Raw genomic sequence first — 23,981 nt, forward strand, 5'->3', positions numbered from 1 at the left:
CCTGACGGGTTTAGCTGACTCATTTCCATATTAGCAGGCACTACTGAATACATTCAACTAAATACTACGTGCATCAACTTTAATACTTGACTGTAGTTGATCCTTTCCATTCAGTTGAATCATACATTGTTTTTAAATTATCCTGCGTTCATCTTCACACATTTTTGCAATAAATATGTTATATGGATAATGGATTGGTGGCTGTAAAGAGAGGACTTGTACCTGTAACAGTATTTCAGCAGTTTACTACTTTATTTTTTTAAATATGTTTCTGAATTCATACAAACAGCAATAAAAATAAGGGCAGATTTGTGTTAATTTCCCTTTTTAAAATGACACTTTTCTCAAATAACACAATGTTCCTGTCGTAAATCATTTTGGAAATAATCATAAACATTCAACAACACAAAAAGGACATGCTCTCTGAGTGCCTTGTAATATGCCGTGATATTTTTTTGATTGAGAGATATCCGATTCTCAAGATAACTACACAGATGCTAACATTCAAATTCATCAAACCAGCTGTATCAGTTGTACAGTGAGATTAAAAAAAACTCAAACACATATAACACCACATTCATACACACAGTAAACCAGTCAAGTCAAGTTTGGCACATTTTCAGCTTTGCACTTGGTCCGGGTCAGCACACACACATGTAAGGACGAGCTTCTTGGTGAGGGTGGACATGAGCTCTGGCATTTGTTTGTAATTTAAATATTCTCCTTTGCTGACCTTGTTGTTCACACGTGTCAGCACAGTGAGTATATCATCCTTTTTTGAGCTGCAGAGAGAACAGAAAACATGTCACAAATTATAAACCTTGCTCAAAATTGTGGGTATATTTTAATACAAGATCATCAAGACTTATCGCATCAGCAGCACAGCAGATTTGTCTGAGCACACAAACAACGACGAATGAACGAATTATGGTCCCTAATCTGGGAAAAAAAAAGAATATTCTGTAAAAAAAATAAAAATAAATAAAAATAAAAATAAAAATAAAAAATCTAGGAAAAGGGAAGATTTTCTTTATCAAGCAAATGTTATAATGGTGTTCCAAAAGGTTATGGATTACGTCAGACAGTTGGGTCTACTGTAAACACGGTTGACTCTCGAAATCTATCAGTGCCCCTGTATGTAAATCCTACTTTTTAACTCACCTTTCTGCAGATTTAATCAGCTGTGTGCACAGCTCCTGGATGTAGATGGACCCCTTGGAGGTGTTTCGAAACGACTTGCACTTTTGCACGGTGGGCATGCCCAGCAGGAAGTCGGCCTCCCAGGGAACAGTCTCGCCATTCACAGGACCGGCGTCTGCCTCCAGGCGACTCTGTTTGTCCCACTGCTCCTGTCGTGGCCTCGGGGGACACGGCAGGGATCCTCCCTGGTAGCCGCTTCCCTGACACGCTTGGATGAAGAACAGTTTGGGCTTCCCGGCTAAGGTGGGTGCTCTCCTGCTGGTGAAGGGCTGTTTCAGTTCTTGTATGTCTAACTTCTTCTCATCGGTCCCAAAGACGCATCCCATTTCTCCGTGGGAAAGCAAGCACACCACCTAAGATCAGACATGTTTCCTGTTAAATTGTGCTACGTTTCAGTAGAACAATATAGCCTAGAATTATTATCAATTATTATTGATATATTAGATTAAATTGACATGACCTGGACAAGTGGTTGAAAAACACAAAAAAAACAACAAAAAAAACACATTCTGTGACGACATCCCACTTTTAGTTTATAGGTGTTTAACATCTTCCGACTGCAACTTTTGTTAATTAAATGTAGGACTCTTTATTACCTTCCAAGTCCTTTTTGGGGAAAAGTAATTTCAATGCTTTTGAAACATTTTCAGAACACTGTATAGCCAGAAGCTAGCTAGTAAGCATACATAATGGAGTGGGGAAACATCTGTCCTGGTGCTGTCCAAAGGACTTCTTAAACATACTAATTAATGTTATATATCGGTTGTTTAATCTTTACAAGAACCCAAGTGTAAAAATAACGATTTCTGATTTTATGTGCCGGACTATTTCTTGCCGCTGGCTGTCTCTTCATGTTTTCCGTTCAAACATGAGTAGTATTGATCTTTCTCATTTAACTCCTGATTACTTTAAAAAGCAAATAAAGTGTTGTCACTGATATTACAGCCCTGAAGGTGTGTGACAATGCTCACCAACGCATCTGCATCCGAAAAGTTCTGTGAGCCCAGGTTCTGTAGCTCTTGTCGCATGGCTCCTGCAGTCAAGTTGTTGTGTACCGACACAGTGAAGCCAAGGCGGGTGAACACTGTGTGCAGAACCTCTGTGTAACATAAAAGAGAGACAGATTGAAACATACCACTAGATTGTTTTTATATCATCAAATCATGTATGATAAGGACCTCAACCTCGACTGCTGCTCGGTAACTCATATTTAAACGCTACATAAACAAATCAGATCACATGGTTGATCAATAACAGGGAGACGTACTCTCATCCTCTTGAGTCCCTCTTCGGTTGCTCAGCCCTGTTCCAATGAAGTCCTCGTTATTGATGACCACACACAAACCTCGTGGTTTATGAGTCAGAGCGTAGTAGTCTTCCTAATGGGCACAAGTACAGCCACATAGACAAATTATTTAAAAAAATGTTTTAATGAATGAACGAGAGGTATTTGTGTTTGAGTGAATGGTTACGTGATCAGAAAGAGGGCAGGACTCAGTCTTTTTTTCTGCATCGGAACAAACGCTCATTCCTCCAGCTGAAGAACAAAAACAGAGGTCTATGCATCATTAAAAACCAGAGCACAAGGGTGAATGTCCATATAGTGAGGGAGGGCGTGGAAGGCAAATCCCTAATGGAAATGATTTACTGTTGGTGGGCCCAAATTAATGGTAAATCTGAGAAAAAGAGGGACTTACAGCTGGGCCGAGTTTCAGATATGGACACATCATTAGCTTCAGGTGGCTGAGGGGTGTTGTTGCCCATCTGCAGGAACACAACAGAGTCACAGTTGTCTGTAAACTGGCTCATTATAGTGTTAACTGGAGACAAATACATTCACTCACACACACACACACACACACACACACACACACACACACACACACACACACACACACACACACACACACACACACACACACACACACACACACACACACACACACACACACACACACACACACACACCTGATAATCCATGCTGACATGAGGTCCTCTGGTTTGAGGCCGCCGGGTTAACCCTAACAAGGAAACAATAATTTCATGAGTTTCATATTTCTACAACATATAAACGTGTGCGTGCTTGTGTGTAAGTGCATATCATACCTTCCATGTGGCGCTGTATTGTCGATGCCAGTTGTTGATCCAATTCCAGCAACACTTTATGCAACTCATCAAGATTTGTGTTAGACAGCAAACCATTCTTTTCCATTTCAGCAAACACATCCAGTGCCGTCTGTAATTAACAGAGGAGAAGTGTCTTATTTGTGTCTATGTGTGGGGGATTTGCAGCTGCATCACAACCAGAAATCTCTTCTGGTACAAGAATAGCGGTGTTGCTATGCGCACATCTGGTCGTTTCGGTGTTTTATATAATATTAACTCTAAATATATCAATAGCACATGTCTTCTTCCAACTTCAGCTCCTTTATCCGTCACCAATAGCTGATGGGTTCCTTGGAATGTCAAAATGGCCACCCGAGGGTGTCTACATCAGATCAGAGTGGCTTATACTCTAACTTGTTACTTATGTAATCAAACTATAACCCAGTTTCCATTTGTAAATACAATTTCCATTAGCCTCATTGCAATTACATTTAGTGGACCTGTGATGAAAGTTACTGAAAACTCTGGACATGTTTGTATGGTACAACCATCTGGTTTTGAATTTTCCAATTATGAAGCTTTGTTGATTTAAAAATAAAACGAGATTTTACTTAAGTTGCAGGTAACTGTAATATTTAACATTTCCAAGACTATTTCCAAGTAGTGTTATTAATTCATTTTAGTTAGCATACCACTGTTAACAAGCAAAAAAAGATAACTTGGTTTGCTGATTATTTGGAGAGTGTTACATTTTTTTTTTTACTATTAACTATATATATATATATATATATATATATATATATATATATATATATATATATATATATATATATATATATATATATATATATATATATATATATATATATATATATATATATATATATATATATATATATATCTGACTTTTTACTCAGAGGAAAGTGAACTCTACATGTCATCATTTCTTATATAACTGTGGGTGTGTTCTCACATTGCATGTCTCAATTTGTCTTCTACCCAGCACATTGCTCAAAAGAAACTTCATCTTTTCAAGATTTTCCTGAGTCATGTCCTCATACACTTTGTACAGCATCACCCTGAAAGAAAGAGCATAAGAGGAGAAAGAGGAGAAAAACAACTGACACCTGACTACAACTGGGAATAACGCTGTATTGTAATCCATGCATACAGTAAATTGCTTCTGCCTTTGTGTATACCTGTATTCTGACAGCATGGGGTTCGCGTCGGCCTCCTCTGGCGGACTGCTATCCGTCTCTAGGAGGTTGAGAAGATCGGTTCGACGGATAGTTTGGAGGAGCTGAAAGAGGAACAAGTCGTTCTCCAGCAGACCTTTTTCTTCCAGTCTCAAGAACAGCTTTTTCGCATCCCTGATCTGTAGGGGAACAACCAGGAAACACACAAACAAACTTTTGAGAAGACAAACTTTAAAAAAGGGAGCAAGATGCAACAGCTGAGACTATGATTGACGGGAGAGAAATGCGGTCCATGGGGTTACATTCACATTACAGGGCTTAATGTTCAATTACGATATTTTTCCCCCTCATCCAATCTTCCTGCCTAGATCATATTGTCATCATAATGTTTTAGGAGACCTATAACTCTAACCCGTAAATATATTACTTGCTTCGGCTAACATTTTAACATTCAACATCGTGCCTCCTTGATACAAACTGAGCATAGCTCATTGCAGTAGGGATTACTACCGAACCTACGGGCATCTTGTATTGGAGTAGTTCTACGAGTACGAGTATATGAGCACAATATCGGACCTGATACCCAAAACTGTTTCCTACTGTCGGATGAAAACCTCTTTTAACATACTGTTAAATTTAACAAAGCCAAGATTACCAGCAAACATCCACTCCCCTCTGAAAGATCCTTTATGATTTCCTACGGCTCATAAACAGACACCAACTCATTCAGCGAACATGACTTGATGATGATGGTAATGCTTGTCTACCTTAACAACGCTGTTTACACATTCTTATGACCGATTTATTAAATCAGAGTGAAACATGACGCCAAATTTAGTCAGCAGAATTCAGTAAAATAAAAATTTTTTTTTTTTCTCAGGGAACAAGCATTATCAGTGTCTGATAGCCAGTGATGCTATACTTTGTGCCACATTTGCTTGTGAAACCGTTGCAATAACTGCATTTTGGGTTAAAAACTTTAATTATTTACCATACAACACTAGGGTATATAAGATATTTGCTAGGTTAAAAAAAAAAAAAAAACTCAACAAAAACTGCCCATAGTCATGAGTCATTTTGTTCCGTCAGACATGTGCAAAGATAGTAAAACAGGGTAGAAGTACTCACCCCCTCCAGACGTTTCCCGTTGACAACATCTCGACACAAGAAGCAGAGAGACGCCACCTCTGAGGACTCCAGCTCCTCGTCTATGCGAGACAGCTTCAGCCGGTACATCACAGACCCTCTCCCACCCGCACAGGCCTGGTACACGGCTCCCTGCGCTCCACAGGCCGATGCTATCAGAGAGACATTGAAAACAAGCAGCGGGTTCAAAGGAAGAGTGGGCATTTGTTTTGGGAAGCTAAAGCAAGAGAAGTGAAACACAACGCGTGTTCGAATGACTGGCCAAATGCCACCTCCACACTTGTTGTGGCTGAATACTTTAGAAATATGAATTTGTGCCATAAATGATGAACATCAGAAAGATCAGTAAGATCACTGTTGGCACGATTGTAAGAGGAATCGTTACTTTTAAAGCACTTTACTCTCAAAGTGTACCTAGTGTGGCTGTATTATGAATAATACTAAAATGTATTTCAGGTGGTTAACATATTCGTATGTATTTGTACGGTATATTATTTATCCTCTTTTCCTTATTTAGTTCTTGATTTGAACCTCTACTGGTCACTTCCTTGTTCCTGTTTTGATTACATTTGCCTTTGGGGAATTACTTTGTCATCTCGTACTGTTTAAATATCATGCACTATTATTACCATTAACATTGTAAAGTAATCCAGACAGGATGGTCATAGTAGTGTTTTTTTGTTGTTCAAGGGTTAAAAAAACAAAAAAAAACATCAGTCCTGATATTTGTTTTACTTCACAAAGTGAACATTTTTAAGTTGAAAAAGTTTTAACAGTAATGTCACATCAAAAACAGTTTGAGGAGCCCTTTAGGTTCCTCCATGGACTGAATAACTTACAGGGTTCGGGCTCCAGGCTGTATGCGTGAGCTTCAGTCAACACAGGTGAGAACATTGACACGTTCAAACTTACCCAGTTTACGTCCAAGAAGCGAAGAGGCGCGTCTTCTGTAATTCAGTGAGAAAAACAACAACTTTTCGGCAGCGAAATATTCACAAATACTACTACCTAAACTTGTTAGACACAGTTCTTTCTCTCGTACGCCGCACTTTGGTGGTTTCACTTTCAGAGTAACAAGGTGCCAGCTGTAATTTTTTTTATAATGGTCACGTCCGTCTGAAACCTTCAAAATAAAGGTCTGTTTACGGTTTACGGTGAATTAAGATCTAAAAGATTGTTTTCCACTTCAGATTAGCCTCCGTGAAGTAGTCCAATGGAAATCTACAAAACTGATCTGCAGCTCTAATGTAATCTATTTGGAGAAGGTTTTAGCACCCTTTTTATTATGTAACTTGTTTCTTTCTTTTGAACTTTCCATTTTATTTTGAAGGCGTTGAAGCTTTTTCCGGTTTTGACGCTTCTCAAACCCATTGCCCAGACATGCCTTGAATACTTTGACCAGACAAGCTACTGAAACTGCAAACACCGTTTGAAACAAACCACTTTATTCACATCACTGAAGTTTTTTTGAGCAAGATCCCACAGCTCAGGTGAAATCTTGGGTTTTAATGTGTCTCCCCAACACGTTTCTTTGTACAGGCCACTAGTCAACAGTCACTCAGGAAAAAGAGACAAAATATAACATAACCAAATGCAAAATAATTTAAAATTAAACCTCAAGTTGAAAGGACAAATGAACAGAAAGCTATAAAAGGCTGTTTTCAACATGGGGTGAGCCTTTAGGGTGAGGTTGCTTTCAGGCTTGGTTCTGGAGGTCGGCGGGAGGCAAAAGGGAGGAAGTACTCTCTGGCAAACTGGAAGACATCATTTGGTTTTCTCAACAGCAAAAACTGCAGAAAGTCAGATACGAGTGCACGGATCTCTGGATGCTGTCTCAGGTACAAGGCATGGTCCACCTTCAGCTCCTCCTGCCCCAACGAGACATGAACACACACACATACACACACACACACACACACACACACACACACAGTAAGATGACGATGGGATGCATATCGGATAAGGAGGAAACCTTATTCTTCAGACAGTCTGAATTAATCGCTTTAATAAGAGAACATTGTTAGTCACCTTTCTGTCCAAAAACTTGGAGCGCATCTGTATGTCTTCTTCCCAAACCAGAGGGATCTTCTCAAAACCTAACGCACGGATAACATGGTTGACTATGTTTCATTAAAACATGTGTGTGTGTGTGTGTGTGTGTGTGTGTGTGTGTGTGTGTGTGTGTGTGTGTGTGTGTGTGTGTGTGTGTGAGAGTGTGTGTGTGTGTGTGTGTGTGTGTGTGTGTGTGTGTGTGTGTGTGTGTGTGTGTGTGTGTGTGTGTGTGTGTGTAACACTGGTTACCTTCTTCTAGCTGTGATTGCAGCTGCAGAAGCCTCATGGTGACCGGTGATCCCACCTGCACCCTGCTGGCCATGTGCCTGATCAGAGAATAATAACTGCTCAAAAACATCATCAATTCAAATTAAAAATTAAAAAATCTTTTCACAAAGTGTTGAAGTCACAAATGCATTCACTTGTCGAGGATTGTACCGGTGGCTAAACAGTACGCACACACACACGAAAAACAAACAAACAACAAAAACACAAGTGCAGAAATGATACAGGTATGCTCTTTTAAGGAGCTTTAAACACAGTGATCCACATTGTTGGGGAGACCGTCCAACTCAAGGATGTACAGTCCTCGAGCTTACCCATCAGCCAAGAAGTAGCACTGCCAGGTAGTGGGGCCATCCTCCACGGAGTGAACAATCCTCTCCACCCCGAATACCTCCACAGTCTCATCCCCAACCTCCAGCTGCTTCGGTCCCAGCTCGCTCTGACCACAGAGAAAATGGGGGGAAGATCAGAGTTCACCATTCAAACAGGACACAGAATGACAGAGAGGCCTCACTGGCATACTTACAAAAGTGGTGCGGATGATGTGCAATCCCTGGTCCAAGGAGATGAAGGTCATGTGTTCGGGCACCTTCTTCCTAAGAGCGACCAGGCGCATCAGCAGCAAGTTGGACCCCTCGGTAACGAGCCCGTTTAGGACAGACATGGGATGAGAAACACTTTCCATTGTCGTCTCCTGTACAACACACACACACACACACACACACACACACACACACACACACACACACACACACACACACACACACACACACACACACACACAGTAATTGGACAACAGCAAGTTTGTTGGCATCTCCAATGGGCATGTGTATAAAACGGTTTGGAGACATTATTTTAAAAAAGACACAAAACGGTATCGGTGCAAGATGTTAGGTTTTGAACCATGGCAACGGTCATCATATTAGAGCATCTGTCACATCAAAATGTTGAGAAGGCCTGGTGCTGAATGTTGTTGTATCAAGGTTATACAGTTGATGCCCATGCAGCCCACTCTGTATCTCTTCTCTCACCTCTCCCACAGTGGTAACTTTATCGATCAGCATCTGCCCATCATGCTGCATCATGTGACACCTCCTGTCCAAACTGTGGCCCTCGAGCTGAAAAGGTGACCACAAAACAAAAACAGAGACAGATGTGACTGGAAGAATGTAAGGCCAGGCCGGTCAAAGTGCCGCCATGAGATATACTAAGTTTTTCAATTCCTTGCGTGTCAAAATGAGACTCACCTTGACGTACTCGTGGTAATCTTCCTCCAGCACCTCTAGGTCCGTGGTCAGGTAGGCTTAAATGGACATGAACAAAGGACACGAAAAAAAGGTATAAGGGGACACACATCTGGGAATAAACACTAGGTGGGTGTTGGAGGGGTGACCCTGTCTTTACATCCCCTTCCTCCCTTCACCTGTCACTGTGGTTCCACAGGGGGAGTCATCGATGGCTCCCTGGCTCTGAGCGTGCAGGAGCATGCAGGGCTGCTGGACTCGACGGGCAACCTCCACCGTCACGCTGAACTTTCCCAGGTCTCGGCCGCCCTCTGACACAGTCACCAGAGAGTCTGGAAACACACACTTCAGCAGCTCTGCAGGCTCTGAGAGAGACGGAGGGTGAGTGCTGTAATCTCTATTGTGTCCACTGTTATTGCTTCTACTCGTTCTGTTTTGACCTATAAAGAGTCTTTGAGTACTTTTTAAAGCGCTATAATAAAATGTATTATTATTATTTAAGTTTGAGCCATGAGCCATGAGCCAAAACAAACCGGTTGAAATTTCCCAAGAGTTTATTTTCTATTGTATTTTTGGGCACACTGCTCCAACGAAATAGCCTAATTGTCAATATTCTGTCTGAGGCCACTGGAGAAGTGCCAAAACCAGGTGGTGCGCACACGATGCCTGCTAACAACTCACCAATGCCGGACATGAACGCGAGCGCTTCGTCGGACGCTTTCCAGTCCACTCCGGGGTCGAGTCCCTGGATCCCGTCCACGGCTACGGCAGGGCTCTCGTCCTCCATCAGTTGCGCTGCTTTGGCTTGATTGCCGCGATCCGGTAATAACAGCTTTACGACACTAAACTCTTTTTCTGTGTTGCGACGGATTGTTTGTGAGCTTTTGGATGTTACATCTATTTGCATCCTTCTTCCCAATGCGGAAGTGAGGACGAACAAGTGTGAGTTGTCGTGGCAACGACGCCGTAGTGCCGTAAAGGTGGATGTATCTGCGCAGCCGAATTCCCACCAAAGCAAGTGCACTCAGACAAACCTGTGCCTTGCACCGCTTTGTTGTTTGTTACCCACTGTCCATGTTTATGTTTATATACACTTCATATACACTACACACTACACATACTTTGCACTTTTTGCATTTTTTCACTTTCTCTACTGTTTAAATTGAATGTCCTAAATTAATACTCTGCTGTTTCGTGGTACATATGAGTTTTGCTGTATATATATTGAGCATCTTTCATCCTGTTATTTTTATGTTTGTGTCTGTAAGCTGCTACTACGACAAACAAATGTCCCCTTGGGGATGAATAAAGTATATATCTATCATCTATCTATCTATAATGCGTGTTGGTTGAATCCATGTGTTTTAGCTATTGTTAAGAATTAAAGAGAAAAAGAAAACTTAAAAAAGAATGGCAATCATTGTTTTGACATCATAAAAATGTACTAAAGCTGTTCTGGTTGTGTTTGACACTTTCAGATGCTTAATGTGCATAGATAAGTCTCTGAGTCAATATGCTTTCCTACATTAGATGCACATGCCACCAGTATTCTGCATTCAGGGCTTATGTTTGTAAAAAATACTCCATGATGCAATATGTTAACCCAACCTCATTAAAACATGAACCACCAGTGATCATCATACAAAAATAAAAAATGACACAAATCTGTGATAGTATAAAAGTAAATGTTTCAATGTGGTAAAATATAAAAGATTTTTAATGATACAAAAGATTGAGTATATTTTAAGAAAGATCTTCCCCTGAGTTGATTATAGATCGGTAGCTAAGACATCAAGTATATTGAGTTGAGCATGATTTTTGGCGATGAAGCTTCAACGTGGAGACAACACAAGTCTCTTCCTGAGGGTGAACCTAACTTCAGGCATCTGCTTTACTGCCCCAGGTTGCCTGGTGCCCTCTTTCTGGCCCACTTCATTGTTCACACGGAGGAGGATGGTGACAATGTCTTCACTCCTAAAACAATATACAATGGAAAAACACATACACACATTATTATCCCATCAGGACATTACGATTAATAAAAGCAAAGTGTACACTACACACACTTGACTTCATCGATTATATCATCATATCTACAACATATTGTGGGTACTTCACTATTTATACATTTTTGGAGTTTTACATTTACCTCTGACAGCCCTCCTTTAACTGCTCACACACAGCTTGGATGAACCAGCTCCCCTCTGTGATGTTTCTCATTGATACATGATCTTCAACAGTGGCAACGGCAAGCAGAACATCAGCAGCCTTAGGGATGAACTCCGAGTGTGAGTCATCAGCCTGCAGATCTTCTAATAACACTCCACGCTGGATCTTCGGTCCCTGACAGGCCTGGATCAGGAACACTTTGGGCTTGCCGGCGAGGGTCGACTGAGCGGTCGGCTTGAAGGTTTCAGTTACTTGTTTGAGGGAAAGGGGCTGCTCATCAACGCCCAAGACGACACCCTTTTCTCCGTGACTGAGAATACAGCAGATGAAGGCATCTCCGTGCCGAGGAGCCTCTTGAAGAGCGGTGAATGCGCTGCCAGACCACTCCTCAACGTTGAACTCCTGCAGCTGAGCGAGGTCGCTCAGAGAAGAGAAGCATTTCAGCGCTCGCTCCATCTGGTCCTTGGTTTGGTCTCTACACATCAGCGCTCTGAAGCCCAGCCAGCTGAACACCTTTGCCAAACTTTCTGCGCAGGACATTTCGTAAAAAAAAGAAAAACAGAATGAAGCTTCAACCGCCAGCAAACAGGACAGTTGTGTAAATTTGTCCACTCTGTATCATACCAGCATCTTTGTCGGTTCCATGTCTCTCAGTGCTGACTGCGAATTTCTTGTTGTTTATGATCACACAGAGGCCGGTGGGCCGGCTGTTCAACTCATACAGCTGGTCCTGAAAACAATGGAACCGGACACGACGTGTGACACAAACGCAGTATGAAGAAATCCTCTTTTCAATAGTTGACGCTCTAAGACTTTCACCGAAGCAGTACCTTTGCTTTTCTTTACTAGTTTAAATACATGACGTGTGACAAGTTGTGTGTAAAAACTGGATAATAAGCACGTCACGTGTCTCTCTAACAAAGAATTATAAATAATAATAAAAAACACTAGCGCAATCACCACATGCTGTTTCAAGATCAGGTTAAAAACTCACCTCCTCTCGCCTCTTTCTCTCTGGAGTCGAAACACCTGGGGGAATCAGAGAGGAACAGAATTACTCCTCCAAAACACAGCAGCAGGCAGATATGTGGGCTGCATATGAGTCATTTTGATACCAGAACTATTACCATCATATACGTACCACTGTCAGCTGAACAAACTTGGACAGGCTTGGGCAAGAAGCAGGTGTCACTCAACTGCATGTTCTTCAGCTCAGGGTAAGTCTTTTGAACATCATTAGTTTGCAGGAGGTCCAGGAAGTCTTTGCAGCAGTCCTCTCCTTTGTTCATGAGCTTGTCCACGAGCCCGACGACGTGGCCTTCGACGTCCTCTTTGTTGATGCTCTTCAGGTTGTTGTACTCACGCTGAGTTATCAGGTTCTGCTCGTGGACTTTGTTTAGGATGCGCGTGTAGTCGCCGCACAAAGTCTCCTGAATGGCGGTCTTGTTGCGTCTCAGCGTGTCTTTGGCTGCCATGTCTGAGAAATAGAGAAGAAAAAAGCATTAAAGTACAGTAAAGTACACCAGTCAATACTGGGGGAGGGGCTATGTTTGTAAAACATGTACGGCACATACAGTTAATCATCGTGTACTTTGAGTGAGTGATTCAAACAGCGAGCGTCCACTCTGTAATTAGTGAGTGCAACGAGTTACAGTTTAAAACCAGGTACATTTACATTCAGAGTTGAACATAGCTGAATTAAACCCATGTCCAAGATTGCTTCGAAAGTACTTCGAAACTACAACGCAACTCCAACAATACATCGGTAAATACTTTATAAGCTTTGTTCACTTACCGTCACCGAGCTATTTATGTCCTCGTGCACGTACTAACTGTGGCGAGCTGCTTTCGCTTTCAACGCTCGGTGGCCACTCTGTATAATATAAAACAGGCTAAACAGTTTGCATGTGCCACGTGCAAGCAATAGTAAGTAAGTAGCGACAATGGAGGGTGGAGACGGTGGAGCTCGCATACCGCTTAGTGTAGAAGTAGCACTTTGACCGTCGAGGAGTAACGACTAGTAGAAAGTATTTGATTGGGGCTCATCGCTGCCTTTGTGCAGATGAAGGAAAACAGTCCCGCAAGTGGTGTCTTCCTACCATTGGCCACAGGGTGCAACAATGAGCCTTCCGTAATAGCTGGTTGAAATAATCGAAAACGTGCCCAGAACAGCGACGCAAAGGTGAAGTTTATGCTTATAGGAAATGCAATAGATTTGCAAGGAAAGGACTTGAAGGTTGGCAACGGAATGAAAAGCCTATCATAAGCCTCAGTTGAAGGACGTTATGCTGTCTACATTAATAAAAGTCCACGTCGCATTTTACAAGTGTCCCTGGTGGTCTAGTGGTTAGGATTCGGCGCTCTCACCGCCGCGGCCCGGGTTCGATTCCCGGTCAGGGAACTGTGTTTTATCCAGTGGCGCAAGCCACATTGAACAAGTACCATACACTGAATTAACTATTATATTATTATAAAGCTATGTTTAGAACATAAGCCAACTGTAACATCGCAGGCACACCAAAAGCGATTAATTGGTCACCTTTTAGGGACAGTATCAGTGGAATTTTATTTCATTTTGTTGTAATTTGTTATGTTTTCAGTTACTATCAGGTAACAACTTAGCGCTAGTGGTAGTCATGCCTTGTCATGATCAGATGTCATACGACAAATAGAGAAATAGCCAAATAATATACCTTTTAAGTTGCGCTACAGGTTTGGCTGAATGAAAGTCATTCTAACAATGTTTAGTTCAATATTATATATTATATTATAACGATTTTAGAAATACCATCACACCCAAAAATTTGGACCACATGACAAATAGAAAGTCTCCAAAAGTTGTATCACTGTGTGGATTTGAAATATTATAAAATTCAGTTAACTGGTTGATTTTTTTCCCAGTACATTATATTTCCTAAAACGGACGTTGAAATGCTTTTCGAAGCATGTAAAAAAGAATAAGAATAACATTATTTATTTATTTCTTCTTTGTAACATTATTATATTTAAAAAAATGTTAAGGATTCTCCAACTTTTTAATAATGTTTACTGATTTAAAAATGTTTTAAAATAGTTACCCATTTTATTGACAGGAAGAATACAACTATATATATTAATTTTTCCAAAATTTCCAATTTTACAAAAAAATTCAAGGATTACCAAATCTATTTTGAAAAGTTATGAAATTGTTTATGTATGTACCATCAAGACATTTGCTTTCGATATAACCAGAAGTCTACAGTGTATGAAATCTTTTGATCATGAGGTGTATGAGAAAATTTGAATAAAGAAATAGGAAGAAACCCATCGTTTCCTGAAGCGTTGTACATTACGTGACGTTGTGCTTCATCTTTCCCCAGAAATGTGTTATTGTCTTCAGTCCCTGAGAGCACTGACAGGCAGCGACAGAGTGGAAGGACTGTAGGAGGTAACGGCTTCTTGGTAATGCTTTTTACAATAATGATACTGTAATATATACTGTGAGAGGATTTTGTGTCAGATTGTATTAAAAAGAAAGCTTATACCTAATCATGGGTTTAACCATTCTTCTTTTTGAGAGTAGTATAGCTGAGCATGTAAACAAACAAAGCACAGGTGCACTTTTATTCTGTTATTATTCTTTTGTAGGCAGTAGAAATGTGTATGTTGGAAAAACTCACCATTTAAATTAACCATGAGGTGAATCAAGATTCATACGCGGAAAGCTGTTTGTTTTTGATTGTTTCCCAGTGAGATGTCCTAAGAGATGTCAGTCACTAAATTTGAGCATTTAAAAAGGGGAAGTATGAACTGCCAGGAAATGACTTAGCTAGAACCGATAGAACAGCTTCTCTATGCTCAGCGGTGGTCCAGGTTTATGTTGGTTTCTGTGTCTTTGTGTGGGTGGAAAAACCCTTAGGTTGGCTATGAAGCTGCTTCCTGTCCATCCAATACTTTGGTCCAGTTTGCTGGTTCTGTGTGCCTCAGTAATTGGTGGGTACTCCATGGATATTTAAGTTAAAACATTCCCAAAGCTCTTCATTAGTACACCATGTTTGATTCAACAAACATTGTTGGCTACCTTGCTTTTATCAGGGTGGTGTTGCAATTTCCGCTTTCCTTGTACTCAGTCGCCAAGGAAATCCTCCACCACCCAGATTAGGACAAAAGCCCCCAAAATGTTGAAGAATGCAAGGTGTACTGCAGAGGAGAGAATGTGCGAACGTGCCTTGAATTTTAATGCACTTAAATGGATGCTTGCACAGTACTGCACATACTAAAGGACGATCCGAGACTTTTAATCGAGTTCTCGTTAACGCTCGATAATATGTGTCCTCTTTTAACAGAGACTGAGTCCAACACTCCAGATGTCTGTGAGGATGAAAAGGCTCCGGGCAATGTGAGAAACAAAATGCCCTTTTCACCTCCACTGAGGCATAATAAATAACGTGCTACTTCAAATACAGATGCATTCATGTTTAATTTCCATAATTCTGCTCTTTGAGTCTGCGGAACTGTTCCAGTTGTCTCCACAGAGCCCTTTGGGGCAGGGACATAATGTTGTCGAGGAGGATGAGGTGAACGATAACTTTGACTTTCGCTGCCTCTTTTACCCAACGGATATACTCAACTGCTCCTGGTCCTTCCACAATTTACAGAAGGATGCTCAGCTCTTTGTCCATATCAGGTGTTCATTATTGTCTTAAATGAATCATGACCCATTTGGTATAGCTTTGATGACTATGTTTGAATATGAATGTATATTTCACAAAACAGGCATGTATAAATTGTTTGAGTGTGGATCCCTTTCTCTGTCTATTCACCCAGTATCTGTGATGACGACAGAGCGGTTCACTATCCCAACATTTCGTCTGAGGAGAGAGTTGGATCAAGGTCTTTGACTCTGCACGAGCACGAGGCCCTGTACGTAATCCTCCACTTTAACATAACCCTGCACGATGCGTGGACAGTCTACACCTCGACCTACGACATGGCATTGCTCGGTAATACTCCAAGACAAATGCCGTCATTGAGTATCTGCAAATTGTCCTACTACAGATGGTATACAATGGCATCCATAGAGGCTCATTAGAAATACCCCCTACCTTTGAGATGTGGTCCTCACCAGGATCCCCAAATAAGCAACCACAGCTCCCAGGTACCACTCCAATACCTAAAACAATCAATGCAACTGCGGAGCACAATCAAATACACACAGGTGTATTCTTGTGAATCTGTGCATGTCTGTACACATCTTGACCATCAAGGACACCCACTCAGCAGAGAGAAAGCAGCCAGAAATGACAGAAAGAGACACTGCAGAGAGGAAAAACATGTTTAAACGCTCGTAGCTCGGCCAGGACATTTCTGGCACCGATTATAAGGCGGATGTTCACGCAACAAAGACGTGCGGCACAGATCTCCCACTGGGGCCGCCATTTACCTGTGGTCATATGGGCTAATTGTGTGACCACACATGCTGGATAAACCAAAGACTGGATCTGCTTCCCATCGCAGACATCACCAATAGAAGGCATTGAGCTGCTTAATGGTGGGCAGCTGGTCTTAACCCTCCTAACTACAGAGGGAGAAGCGTTTTTTTGTTACGCAAATTCCAACAATTCTAGCCAGTTCACACCTCAATGCCAGTCTGCCGGGTGGCTTTAGATATTGAGCCCCATCCCCCTGGCTAACCGCCGACTCACATGACCCACATGTCCCACATAACCAACATGAGCCTCAACACTAGTCTTCATTCAGGTTAGTGGCAGGATAAATGAAGTACAAACCCAGTGACCCGGTTTACTATTCACATACTGAAAATCACCTAGGCGGTCATGGAAGTGACCCCAAGTGGTCTAACCATTACTAAAAAAAGAACAACTAACTAACACAATAAAAGATAAATGGCGACATTATTCCTTATTTTTTTCAAATCAGGAATAAGGGTTCAAAATGACTTACCATCCTTCCTCTTACTGGCAGTTCAGAAAAACATAAGTAAACAATACAAGCCCTAAATCAATGGAGCGACACACTGGAGTATAGATAGCTCAGTAACATTGAGCCTACATAATAACCATTAACATATCAGAGCATACCAAAATCAGTGCATGCATGAATTTGGTAAGCTGAATGTTCAGGTTGGGTTTAGACTAGGTATCGGAGAGTCCACAACAGATAGAATTATTATGATGTATTTTGTGCCACAGAGGTCCTGCCTCCACCCCAAAAGATCTCTGCATTAGTCAGAGATGAAGGCCTGTTGGTGACGTGGGGTCTGCCCAAAAGTCGAGTACCAGTGAACCCTTGGTGCTTTGAATACCAGCTGGACATGGGTGACCAGGTATGCCATGTGCGTATCGATATTTATGTTGATAATTCCATAAACGATACACGTGGTACCCTTCAGAGATGTATCTTCTGGTGCACATAAACAAGAACAATCGAGACGAGGTGAACCCACTGAGTGTTTTTTTCCTGGCAAATCTTTGTCATTTAAAAAAAACAGGAAGAACCCAAAGACTTGACCAACCGGCTGTCTTACACGGAGCCCAACGTAGACCCCGACCGCACCTACAGCGTGAGGATGAGGACGAGGATGAATATTTGTCAAGAATCTTCCCAATGGAGTGACTGGAGCCCCGTCGTCAGTGAGTACTGTGTGTTTAAGTCACGTCGATGGTGACTTTCTCATCATCTCCATCCATCAGTTGATTGGTTGATGTCTGTAAGTCTGAATACATACAGTATATATACATATTTCTTTGTGTGTCTGTCTGTATGTAGCAGTGGAACAGTCAGTTTACAAACTCAGCCCTCTGGTAATCGTTTCAATGTCACTTGGGATACCCATGATCCTCCTGGCTGTGTTGCTGCTGTTGCGCCATCAGAGGTACATGTTTTTGTCTCTAACTGAATGACTAACCCGTTTGACTGATGTGTGACTCACGCACACACTCTCACGCGTGCAGATTAACACATGCACCACAGCTCCCCCCTTTTTTAAATGTGAAACAGTGTCAGACGAAAGACAAAAGTGACTCAGATGTCAACAGAATGGGTGGAGTTAAGTGAGAAGACACAGAAAGGAGAAGTAAGAGGGGAGTCGGCAGAGTCTTTTTGTCTGAAAAGCACATGCAAAACATCCACCCTAAACTTCCTTAAGGTTCAGAGAGAAACACCCACGGACAAAAGAAAACAAAATAAATATTATTTTAGCCAACGCAAATGGCAGCTAAATGAGTTTTAAATATTCGTGCTTGTGGCTCATTTTGTGTGTGTTTTTCAGGGTGGCGAAGGTTCTGTTTCCTCCGATTCCTCGCCCTCCGTTAAAGTACAAAGGTTTCCTGGAAAAAAGTGACACATTCAATGTATGTACACACTCATACTGTTCACACTGACATCACACACTTTACCACTCACCCAACCACAAACACATGTGTTCAAATGGTGCTAATTTTGTATTTTTTGTGTGTGTGCGTGTGTGTGTGTGTGTTGCATTGTCTCCAGCTCTTCCACCCTGCTCCACCAGCTGAGCCTGTGGAGAAGATCACAGAGGTGGAGGATACGGAGCAAAAGCCTAAAAAGAAGTTATGAAAAGCATTGTGGGAAGCGCCAGGCCAGTCCAGTCAACGATTAGCACAAGTGTGCATATGCGTTTTTGCTCTGCTTGGTCAACATCTTGTGATTTTTTGGTTGTTTTGTTGTTAATTTAAAACAAAGGGGACATGTTCATGGATGAGTTTTGAAGAAATACAGAAGTTTTACCTGAACTTGCTGGTTGGCTGGTATTGAAACGTAGATCTATTGTGCTTCTTAGGGTGTGAAATAAAGTTGAGTTACACACAAACATATGGACTGCTCATTTCAAGTGAATTCATTTAGTCAACCTCAATAAGAGCCTTTCGCTCTCTTTATGGGAGCCGACACAGGACAATAACAGTGAAAGGGGAACCCAACCTCATTAAAACATGAACCCAACAGTGATCATCAAACTTTGAGAAAAAATTACAAAAATGACACAAATCTGTGATAATATAAAAGTAAATCTTTCAATGTGGTAAAATATACAAGATTTTTAATGATACAAAAGATTGAGTAAATTTGAAGAAAGCCCTTCCTCTGAGTTGATTATAGATCGGTAGTTAAGACATCAAGTATATTGAGTTGAGCATGATTTTTGGCGATGAAGCTTCAATTGCGACGTGGAGACAACACAAGTCTCTTCCTGAGGGTGAACCTAACTTCAGGCATCTGCTTCACTGCCCCAGGTTGCCTGGTGCCCTCTTTCTGGCCCACTTCATTGTTCACACGGAGGAGGATGGTCACAATGTCTTCACTCCTAAAACAATGGAAAAAAAACACACACATTATTATCCCAACCAGGGTCCATTATGATTGAGCCAAGTGTACAGTACACACTTGATTTCATCGATTATATCATCAGATATACAACATATTGTGGGTACTTCACTATTTATACATTTTTGGAGTTTTACATTTACCTCTGACAGCCCTCCTTTAACTGCTCACACACAGCCTGGATGAACCAGCTCCCCTCTGTGATGTTTCTCATTGATACATGATCTTCAACAGTGGCAACGGCAAGCAGAACATCAGCAGCCTTAGGGATGAACTCCGAGTGTGAGTCATCAGCCTGCAGATCTTCTAATAACACTCCACACTGGATCTTCGGTCCCTGACAGGCCTGGATCAGGAACACTTTGGGCTTGCCGGCGAGGGTCGACTGAGCGGTCGGCTTGAAGGTTTCAGTTACTTGTTTGAGGGAAAGGGGCTGCTCATCAACGCCCAAGACGACACCCTTTTCTCCGTGACTGAGAATACAGCAGATGAAGGCATCTCCGTGCCGAGGAGCCTCTTGAAGAGCGGTGAATGCGCTGCCAGACCACTCCTCAACGTTGAACTCCTGCAGCTGAGCGAGGTCGCTCAGAGAAGAGAAGCATTTCAGCGCTCGCTCCATCTGGTCCTTGGTTTGGTCTCTACACATCAGCGCTCTGAAGCCCAGCCAGCTGAACACCTTTGCCAAACTTTCTGCGCAGGACATTTCGTAAAAAAAAGAAAAGCAGAATGAAGCTTCAACCGCCAACAAACAGGACAGTTGTGTAAATTGGTCCACTCTGTATCATACCAGCATCTTTGTCGTTTCCACGTCTCTCAGTGCTGTCTGCGAATTTCTTGTTGATCATGCAGAGGCCGGTGGGCCAGCTGTTCAACTCATACAGCTGGTCCTGAAAACAATGGAACCGGACACGACGTGTGACACAAACGCAGTATGAAGAAACCCTTTTTTCAATAGTTGACGCTCTAATGCTGTGTTCACACCAAATGCGACACAAATTTGTCGCGCGACTGACGCGTTTGAGGCGGCGCGAATAGCGCGTTTGACACGGGGCGAACAGAGTGAAGGACGCATTGCAAATATGCGCGAGTTGAAATATCCCAACTCCGGCGACAAAATCGTGTGAGTCATTGCCAATCAGCATTGAGAATCAGAGTTGAGAAGCTTCGCCTGTCACCACCGCCGTCTTGCCGTCGCTGAATCAAACTGCTGCTGGTCTGCCTGAAGTATCGCTGATAGCGGCCGTCATTCAGACACTGTTGTGGTACTACGGATAATATTATGAACCCAGACACGATGGAGTTTGATGTTCCGACGTATAAAGCAGAACTAGTGGTTATTTCCATGGTGGATGGCGGAAACGGTATCCATTTTACGGAGAGAAGCCAGATGCAGTTCCTGGAGGAGTTGGTGAAAATCACCAAGCTGTGTACGGCTACGGATGGTGTTATGAACCCAAACACGAGGGTGTTTGATGTTCCGGCATGTTTTGGACTTCCACAACAAGTATAAGGCAGAACTAGTGGTTATTTATTCCAGAGTTGATACCGGAAAAGATAACTATTTTTCATGGATAGAAGCGATGGCGATAAGCCACGCCCCCTTTGTCGCGGCGCGATTTGTCTTTGTCGCGTTTGGTGTGAACACCCTCTTTTCACTCGCGCGAATAAACTGAAGCGGTAAACGCGACACGACAAATTGTGCTGCGTTTGGTGTGAACGCAGCATAAGGCTTTCACCGAAGCAGTACCTTTGCTTTTCTTTACTAGTTTAAATTCATGACGTGTGACAAGTACTACATGCTGTTTCAAAATCAAGTTAAAGCCTCACCTCTTTTTGCCTCTTGCTCTCTGTAGGCAGAGCACCTGAGGGAATCAGAGAGGAACAGAATTACTCCTCCAAAACATAGCAGCCGGCAGATATGTGGGCTGCATATGAGTCATTTCAATAGCAGAGACGGAGAGGATCTTGCACATGCGCAAGGAAAACTGTGATGCAAAACAACACTGATGCAGCTGGGATTTGAGAGCTCACAAAGCAGCGGTGTGCACACACACACACACACACACATGCTAGTTTGAACTTCTTCATGTCCACATTAGTCCAGTGGGTCCAGACCCAGGGGTCCGACCACATGTTGCTAGTCTTTGTGCTAAGCTAACTGTCTGTAGCTTCATTCTTGCTGTACAGGCATGAGATTGTTATCAATCTGCACTAATCTGAATCCAACTTGAGTGAATGAGCCTTTATGGAGAACTATTCCTTTAACATGTGTTAGTGTAGCTGTGAAGTCCAGATTTTCATTATTTGCTTGTTATTGATAAAGCGTGTTGTGTTGTTCTTCCAGGTCATTTTTGCTACAGACGAATGGTTTGCTCCTGCTGAAGGTACAACTTTGACGTGTGGGCTTCAGGTTTGACTTCAGCTGCACATATTAAAGCCACAGTTAGACTCCTTTATCACAACACTAACAAAGTAGCATCTTCTTTTCCAAGATCACGAATGAAGACACTAGGTGGGAGAGCAGGAGGTTGGTTTTATTTCATGAGCACTGAATAAAAGGCTGTTCAGTTCTCAAGCATGACACCGACTGAACGAGGGCCGTGCAGGGCATCTACACAATGAGATGACACACAGCTAAATGTGGCTCAGGTTTTTAAAAAGAAGCTTCAAATTAACAACAAAAACAGGATTGTCTGCCTTTGTATTGTTGCGTTTTCTTCTCTGAGACTTTGGTAGCTTGGCCATAAGCCAAGCAGTAACACAAGACATGACTATCTTCGATGATCAAATTAAACATGTCGTGCTTTGCTAATGTTTGTTGTAGTCTTTATAATATGCCACTTTGATCATTTCTCCACTAGATCATTCCTATTCATCTTCTTTAAAACTATCTGGATCACTTCAACAGTGTTTATGCTGTAACTCTTGACCATTCGATCCACAGTTTCCTCCCGGTCTGCATTCACCAGTTCACTCACTCGGATTGCTTGGAAGCCTAGGCCCTCCTGCTTCAGCCACCACTTGAATCTTTTAAACTCCTTGTCTCCTAAATCCTCCAGAGTTCTGAGGAAGTCCTCACTAAAGGCCATCAGCCCGCTCTGTCAAGATGCAAAATATATTGTTTTATGATATTACAATTTTTACATTTTAAAATCCTGTAATGAAAGAATATTAATCATGCTGTACATAGTTACTGACAATCAGTCACTTGAAGGAGAATATGAATAAGATTGCTTGATTGCATAATGCACATGTGAGGATTAACTCCAGGCCTCTGGATGTTGTCTGAGGTATAACAGGAGAATCAAGAGATGGCTCACATGCTGAGATGGCTCAAGAGATGGCTCACATGCTGTGTAACATTATAACATTTTCACTGTTACTACACCATCAGACACACAGGCCAAATTCATATAGGACAGGGTTTGTCACCTGGCACAGTTGAGACATGAACTGAGCAAACAGTTGAGAAACTACTACTTGAGAAACATTAACATTATATTTCTAAAAAGCATTGTTCTTTATCTCAGAGAGAAATTCTACTGCATATGACGAATAGATCTTTTGAAACATAATTATATTCTCCAGTTAAAGAGAGAAAAACACAAAGTGATCAAAGGGATTTATTCAAGGTGTAGTCGAAAAAGATGTGTTTTTAGTTTGCGACGGAAAATGTAGAGACTTTCTGCTGTCCTGATGTCAATGGGGAGCTCATTCCACCATTGAGGAGCCAGGACAGCAAACAGTCGTGACTTTGTTGAGTGTTTAGCTTGCAGTGACTGAGCTACAAGCCGATTGGCAGAAGCCGAGGGGAGCATGTACATTTAGATAAGTCATATTCATTTTCTGTCTACACAATTAAAGCTGATTCTGATTATATAAATAACAATATATTAACTGAGATAGTTTGCTGTTCCTGTAAAACTGAGCAACAGGGCCATTGGGTTCCCCAGGTTACATGTCGGTCACTAACATATTTACATCAGCAGGTCATGGCCTTCCAAATCTAAGAGCCAATCAGTTCTCTGATGTGGCGACAGCCAGGCGTTTCCCATCTGTGACACTGTGACACGCAATCGGTGGATAGCTACCTGGCTCTGAAATCGGGGGGTTCCTGGCTCTCGTGAGATTGTCGTTGATCACGTGTGCATGATGTCAGATCAAGTCAGGATCAAGTCAGACTAAAATCCAACCGGCATGCATTGCGCGCCGATCATCTTGAAGGAGCCTATTATTGTCA

General features: G+C 42.0%; 6 protein-coding genes across 8 annotated transcripts; 2 read left to right on the forward strand and 4 right to left on the reverse strand.

The window, feature by feature from the left end:
• Window positions 1-242: 242 nt before the first annotated feature.
• On the reverse strand, window positions 243-6,696 carry casp8 (caspase 8, apoptosis-related cysteine peptidase). 2 transcript variants are annotated; one of them, XM_079223114.1, is made up of 12 exons: window positions 6,561-6,696; window positions 5,631-5,800; window positions 4,506-4,681; window positions 4,280-4,385; window positions 3,307-3,436; window positions 3,169-3,221; window positions 2,898-2,964; window positions 2,673-2,737; window positions 2,468-2,579; window positions 2,172-2,299; window positions 1,162-1,553; window positions 243-782 (listed from the first exon to the last, which is right to left on the reverse strand). In XM_079223114.1, exons 2-12 carry the CDS (start codon window positions 5,736-5,738, stop codon window positions 620-622), a joined length of 1,500 nt encoding a protein of 499 aa, XP_079079240.1. In that variant the 5' UTR covers window positions 5,739-5,800; window positions 6,561-6,696; the 3' UTR covers window positions 243-619. The 2 variants fall into 2 exon arrangements, with proteins under 2 accessions (XP_079079240.1, XP_079079239.1); XM_079223113.1 differs by having other exon boundaries at window positions 4,280-4,681.
• Window positions 6,697-7,327: 631 nt separating this feature from the next.
• On the reverse strand, window positions 7,328-10,016 carry catip (ciliogenesis associated TTC17 interacting protein; the record flags this gene model as incomplete). Its single annotated transcript, XM_079231547.1, has 9 exons — window positions 7,328-7,516; window positions 7,677-7,744; window positions 7,950-8,026; window positions 8,300-8,424; window positions 8,512-8,679; window positions 9,017-9,103; window positions 9,233-9,288; window positions 9,409-9,594; window positions 9,911-10,016. 9 exons carry the CDS (start codon window positions 10,014-10,016, stop codon window positions 7,328-7,330), a joined length of 1,062 nt encoding a protein of 353 aa, XP_079087673.1.
• Window positions 10,017-10,928: 912 nt separating this feature from the next.
• LOC306748486 (caspase-3-like) lies at window positions 10,929-12,873 on the reverse strand (the record flags this gene model as incomplete). The annotated part of the gene is made up of 5 exons (XM_079231662.1): window positions 10,929-11,203; window positions 11,379-11,925; window positions 12,023-12,128; window positions 12,393-12,427; window positions 12,540-12,873. The coding sequence occupies 5 exons, from the start codon at window positions 12,871-12,873 to the stop codon at window positions 11,062-11,064; spliced, it is 1,164 nt and encodes a 387-aa protein (XP_079087788.1). The 3' UTR covers window positions 10,929-11,061.
• A 1,888-nt stretch (window positions 12,874-14,761) lies between these two features.
• On the forward strand, window positions 14,762-17,682 carry LOC306748590 (uncharacterized protein; the record flags this gene model as incomplete). The annotated part of the gene is made up of 7 exons (XM_079231771.1): window positions 14,762-14,825; window positions 15,297-15,370; window positions 15,724-15,776; window positions 15,901-16,064; window positions 16,205-16,380; window positions 17,590-17,637; window positions 17,669-17,682. The coding sequence occupies exons 2-7, from the start codon at window positions 15,304-15,306 to the stop codon at window positions 17,680-17,682; spliced, it is 522 nt and encodes a 173-aa protein (XP_079087897.1). The 5' UTR covers window positions 14,762-14,825; window positions 15,297-15,303.
• On the forward strand, window positions 17,655-19,197 carry LOC306742758 (interleukin-13 receptor subunit alpha-1-like). Of its 2 annotated transcripts, none has more exons than XM_079225169.1 (5): window positions 17,655-17,723; window positions 17,889-18,030; window positions 18,167-18,272; window positions 18,669-18,750; window positions 18,890-19,197. In XM_079225169.1, exons 1-5 carry the CDS (start codon window positions 17,712-17,714, stop codon window positions 18,974-18,976), a joined length of 429 nt encoding a protein of 142 aa, XP_079081295.1. In that variant the 5' UTR covers window positions 17,655-17,711; the 3' UTR covers window positions 18,977-19,197. The 2 variants fall into 2 exon arrangements, with proteins under 2 accessions (XP_079081295.1, XP_079081296.1); XM_079225170.1 differs by having other exon boundaries at window positions 18,170-18,272.
• Window positions 19,198-19,524: 327 nt separating this feature from the next.
• Window positions 19,525-22,830, reverse strand: LOC306748681 (caspase-8-like; the record flags this gene model as incomplete). The annotated part of the gene is made up of 4 exons (XM_079231889.1): window positions 19,525-19,721; window positions 19,885-20,431; window positions 20,529-20,628; window positions 22,720-22,830. The coding sequence occupies 4 exons, from the start codon at window positions 22,828-22,830 to the stop codon at window positions 19,574-19,576; spliced, it is 906 nt and encodes a 301-aa protein (XP_079088015.1). The 3' UTR covers window positions 19,525-19,573.
• Between the last annotated feature and the right edge of the window lie 1,151 nt (window positions 22,831-23,981).

The sequence above is a fragment of the Taurulus bubalis genome (genome assembly GCF_910589615.1).
Source record: "Taurulus bubalis genome assembly, chromosome: 1".
Taxonomy (NCBI): Eukaryota; Metazoa; Chordata; class Actinopteri; order Perciformes; family Cottidae; genus Taurulus; species Taurulus bubalis.

Coding starts and splice junctions, on each gene's coding strand:
- casp8 (XM_079223113.1), bottom strand. CDS start 5,738: ATGTACCGGCTGAAGCTGTCTCGCATAGACGAGGAGCTGGAGTCCTCA. Junction 2,580..2,672: donor CCTGCCCTCTTTCTGATCAC/GTAACCATTCAC, acceptor TGTGCCCATTAG/GAAGACTACTACGCTCTGAC. Junction 2,300..2,467: donor AGGGACTCAAGAGGATGAGA/GTACGTCTCCCT, acceptor TATGTTACACAG/AGGTTCTGCACACAGTGTTC.
- LOC306742758 (XM_079225169.1), top strand. Junction 18,031..18,166: donor TGACTGGAGCCCCGTCGTCA/GTGAGTACTGTG, acceptor GTCTGTATGTAG/CAGTGGAACAGTCAGTTTAC. Junction 18,273..18,668: donor CTGCTGTTGCGCCATCAGAG/GTACATGTTTTT, acceptor TGTGTTTTTCAG/GGTGGCGAAGGTTCTGTTTC.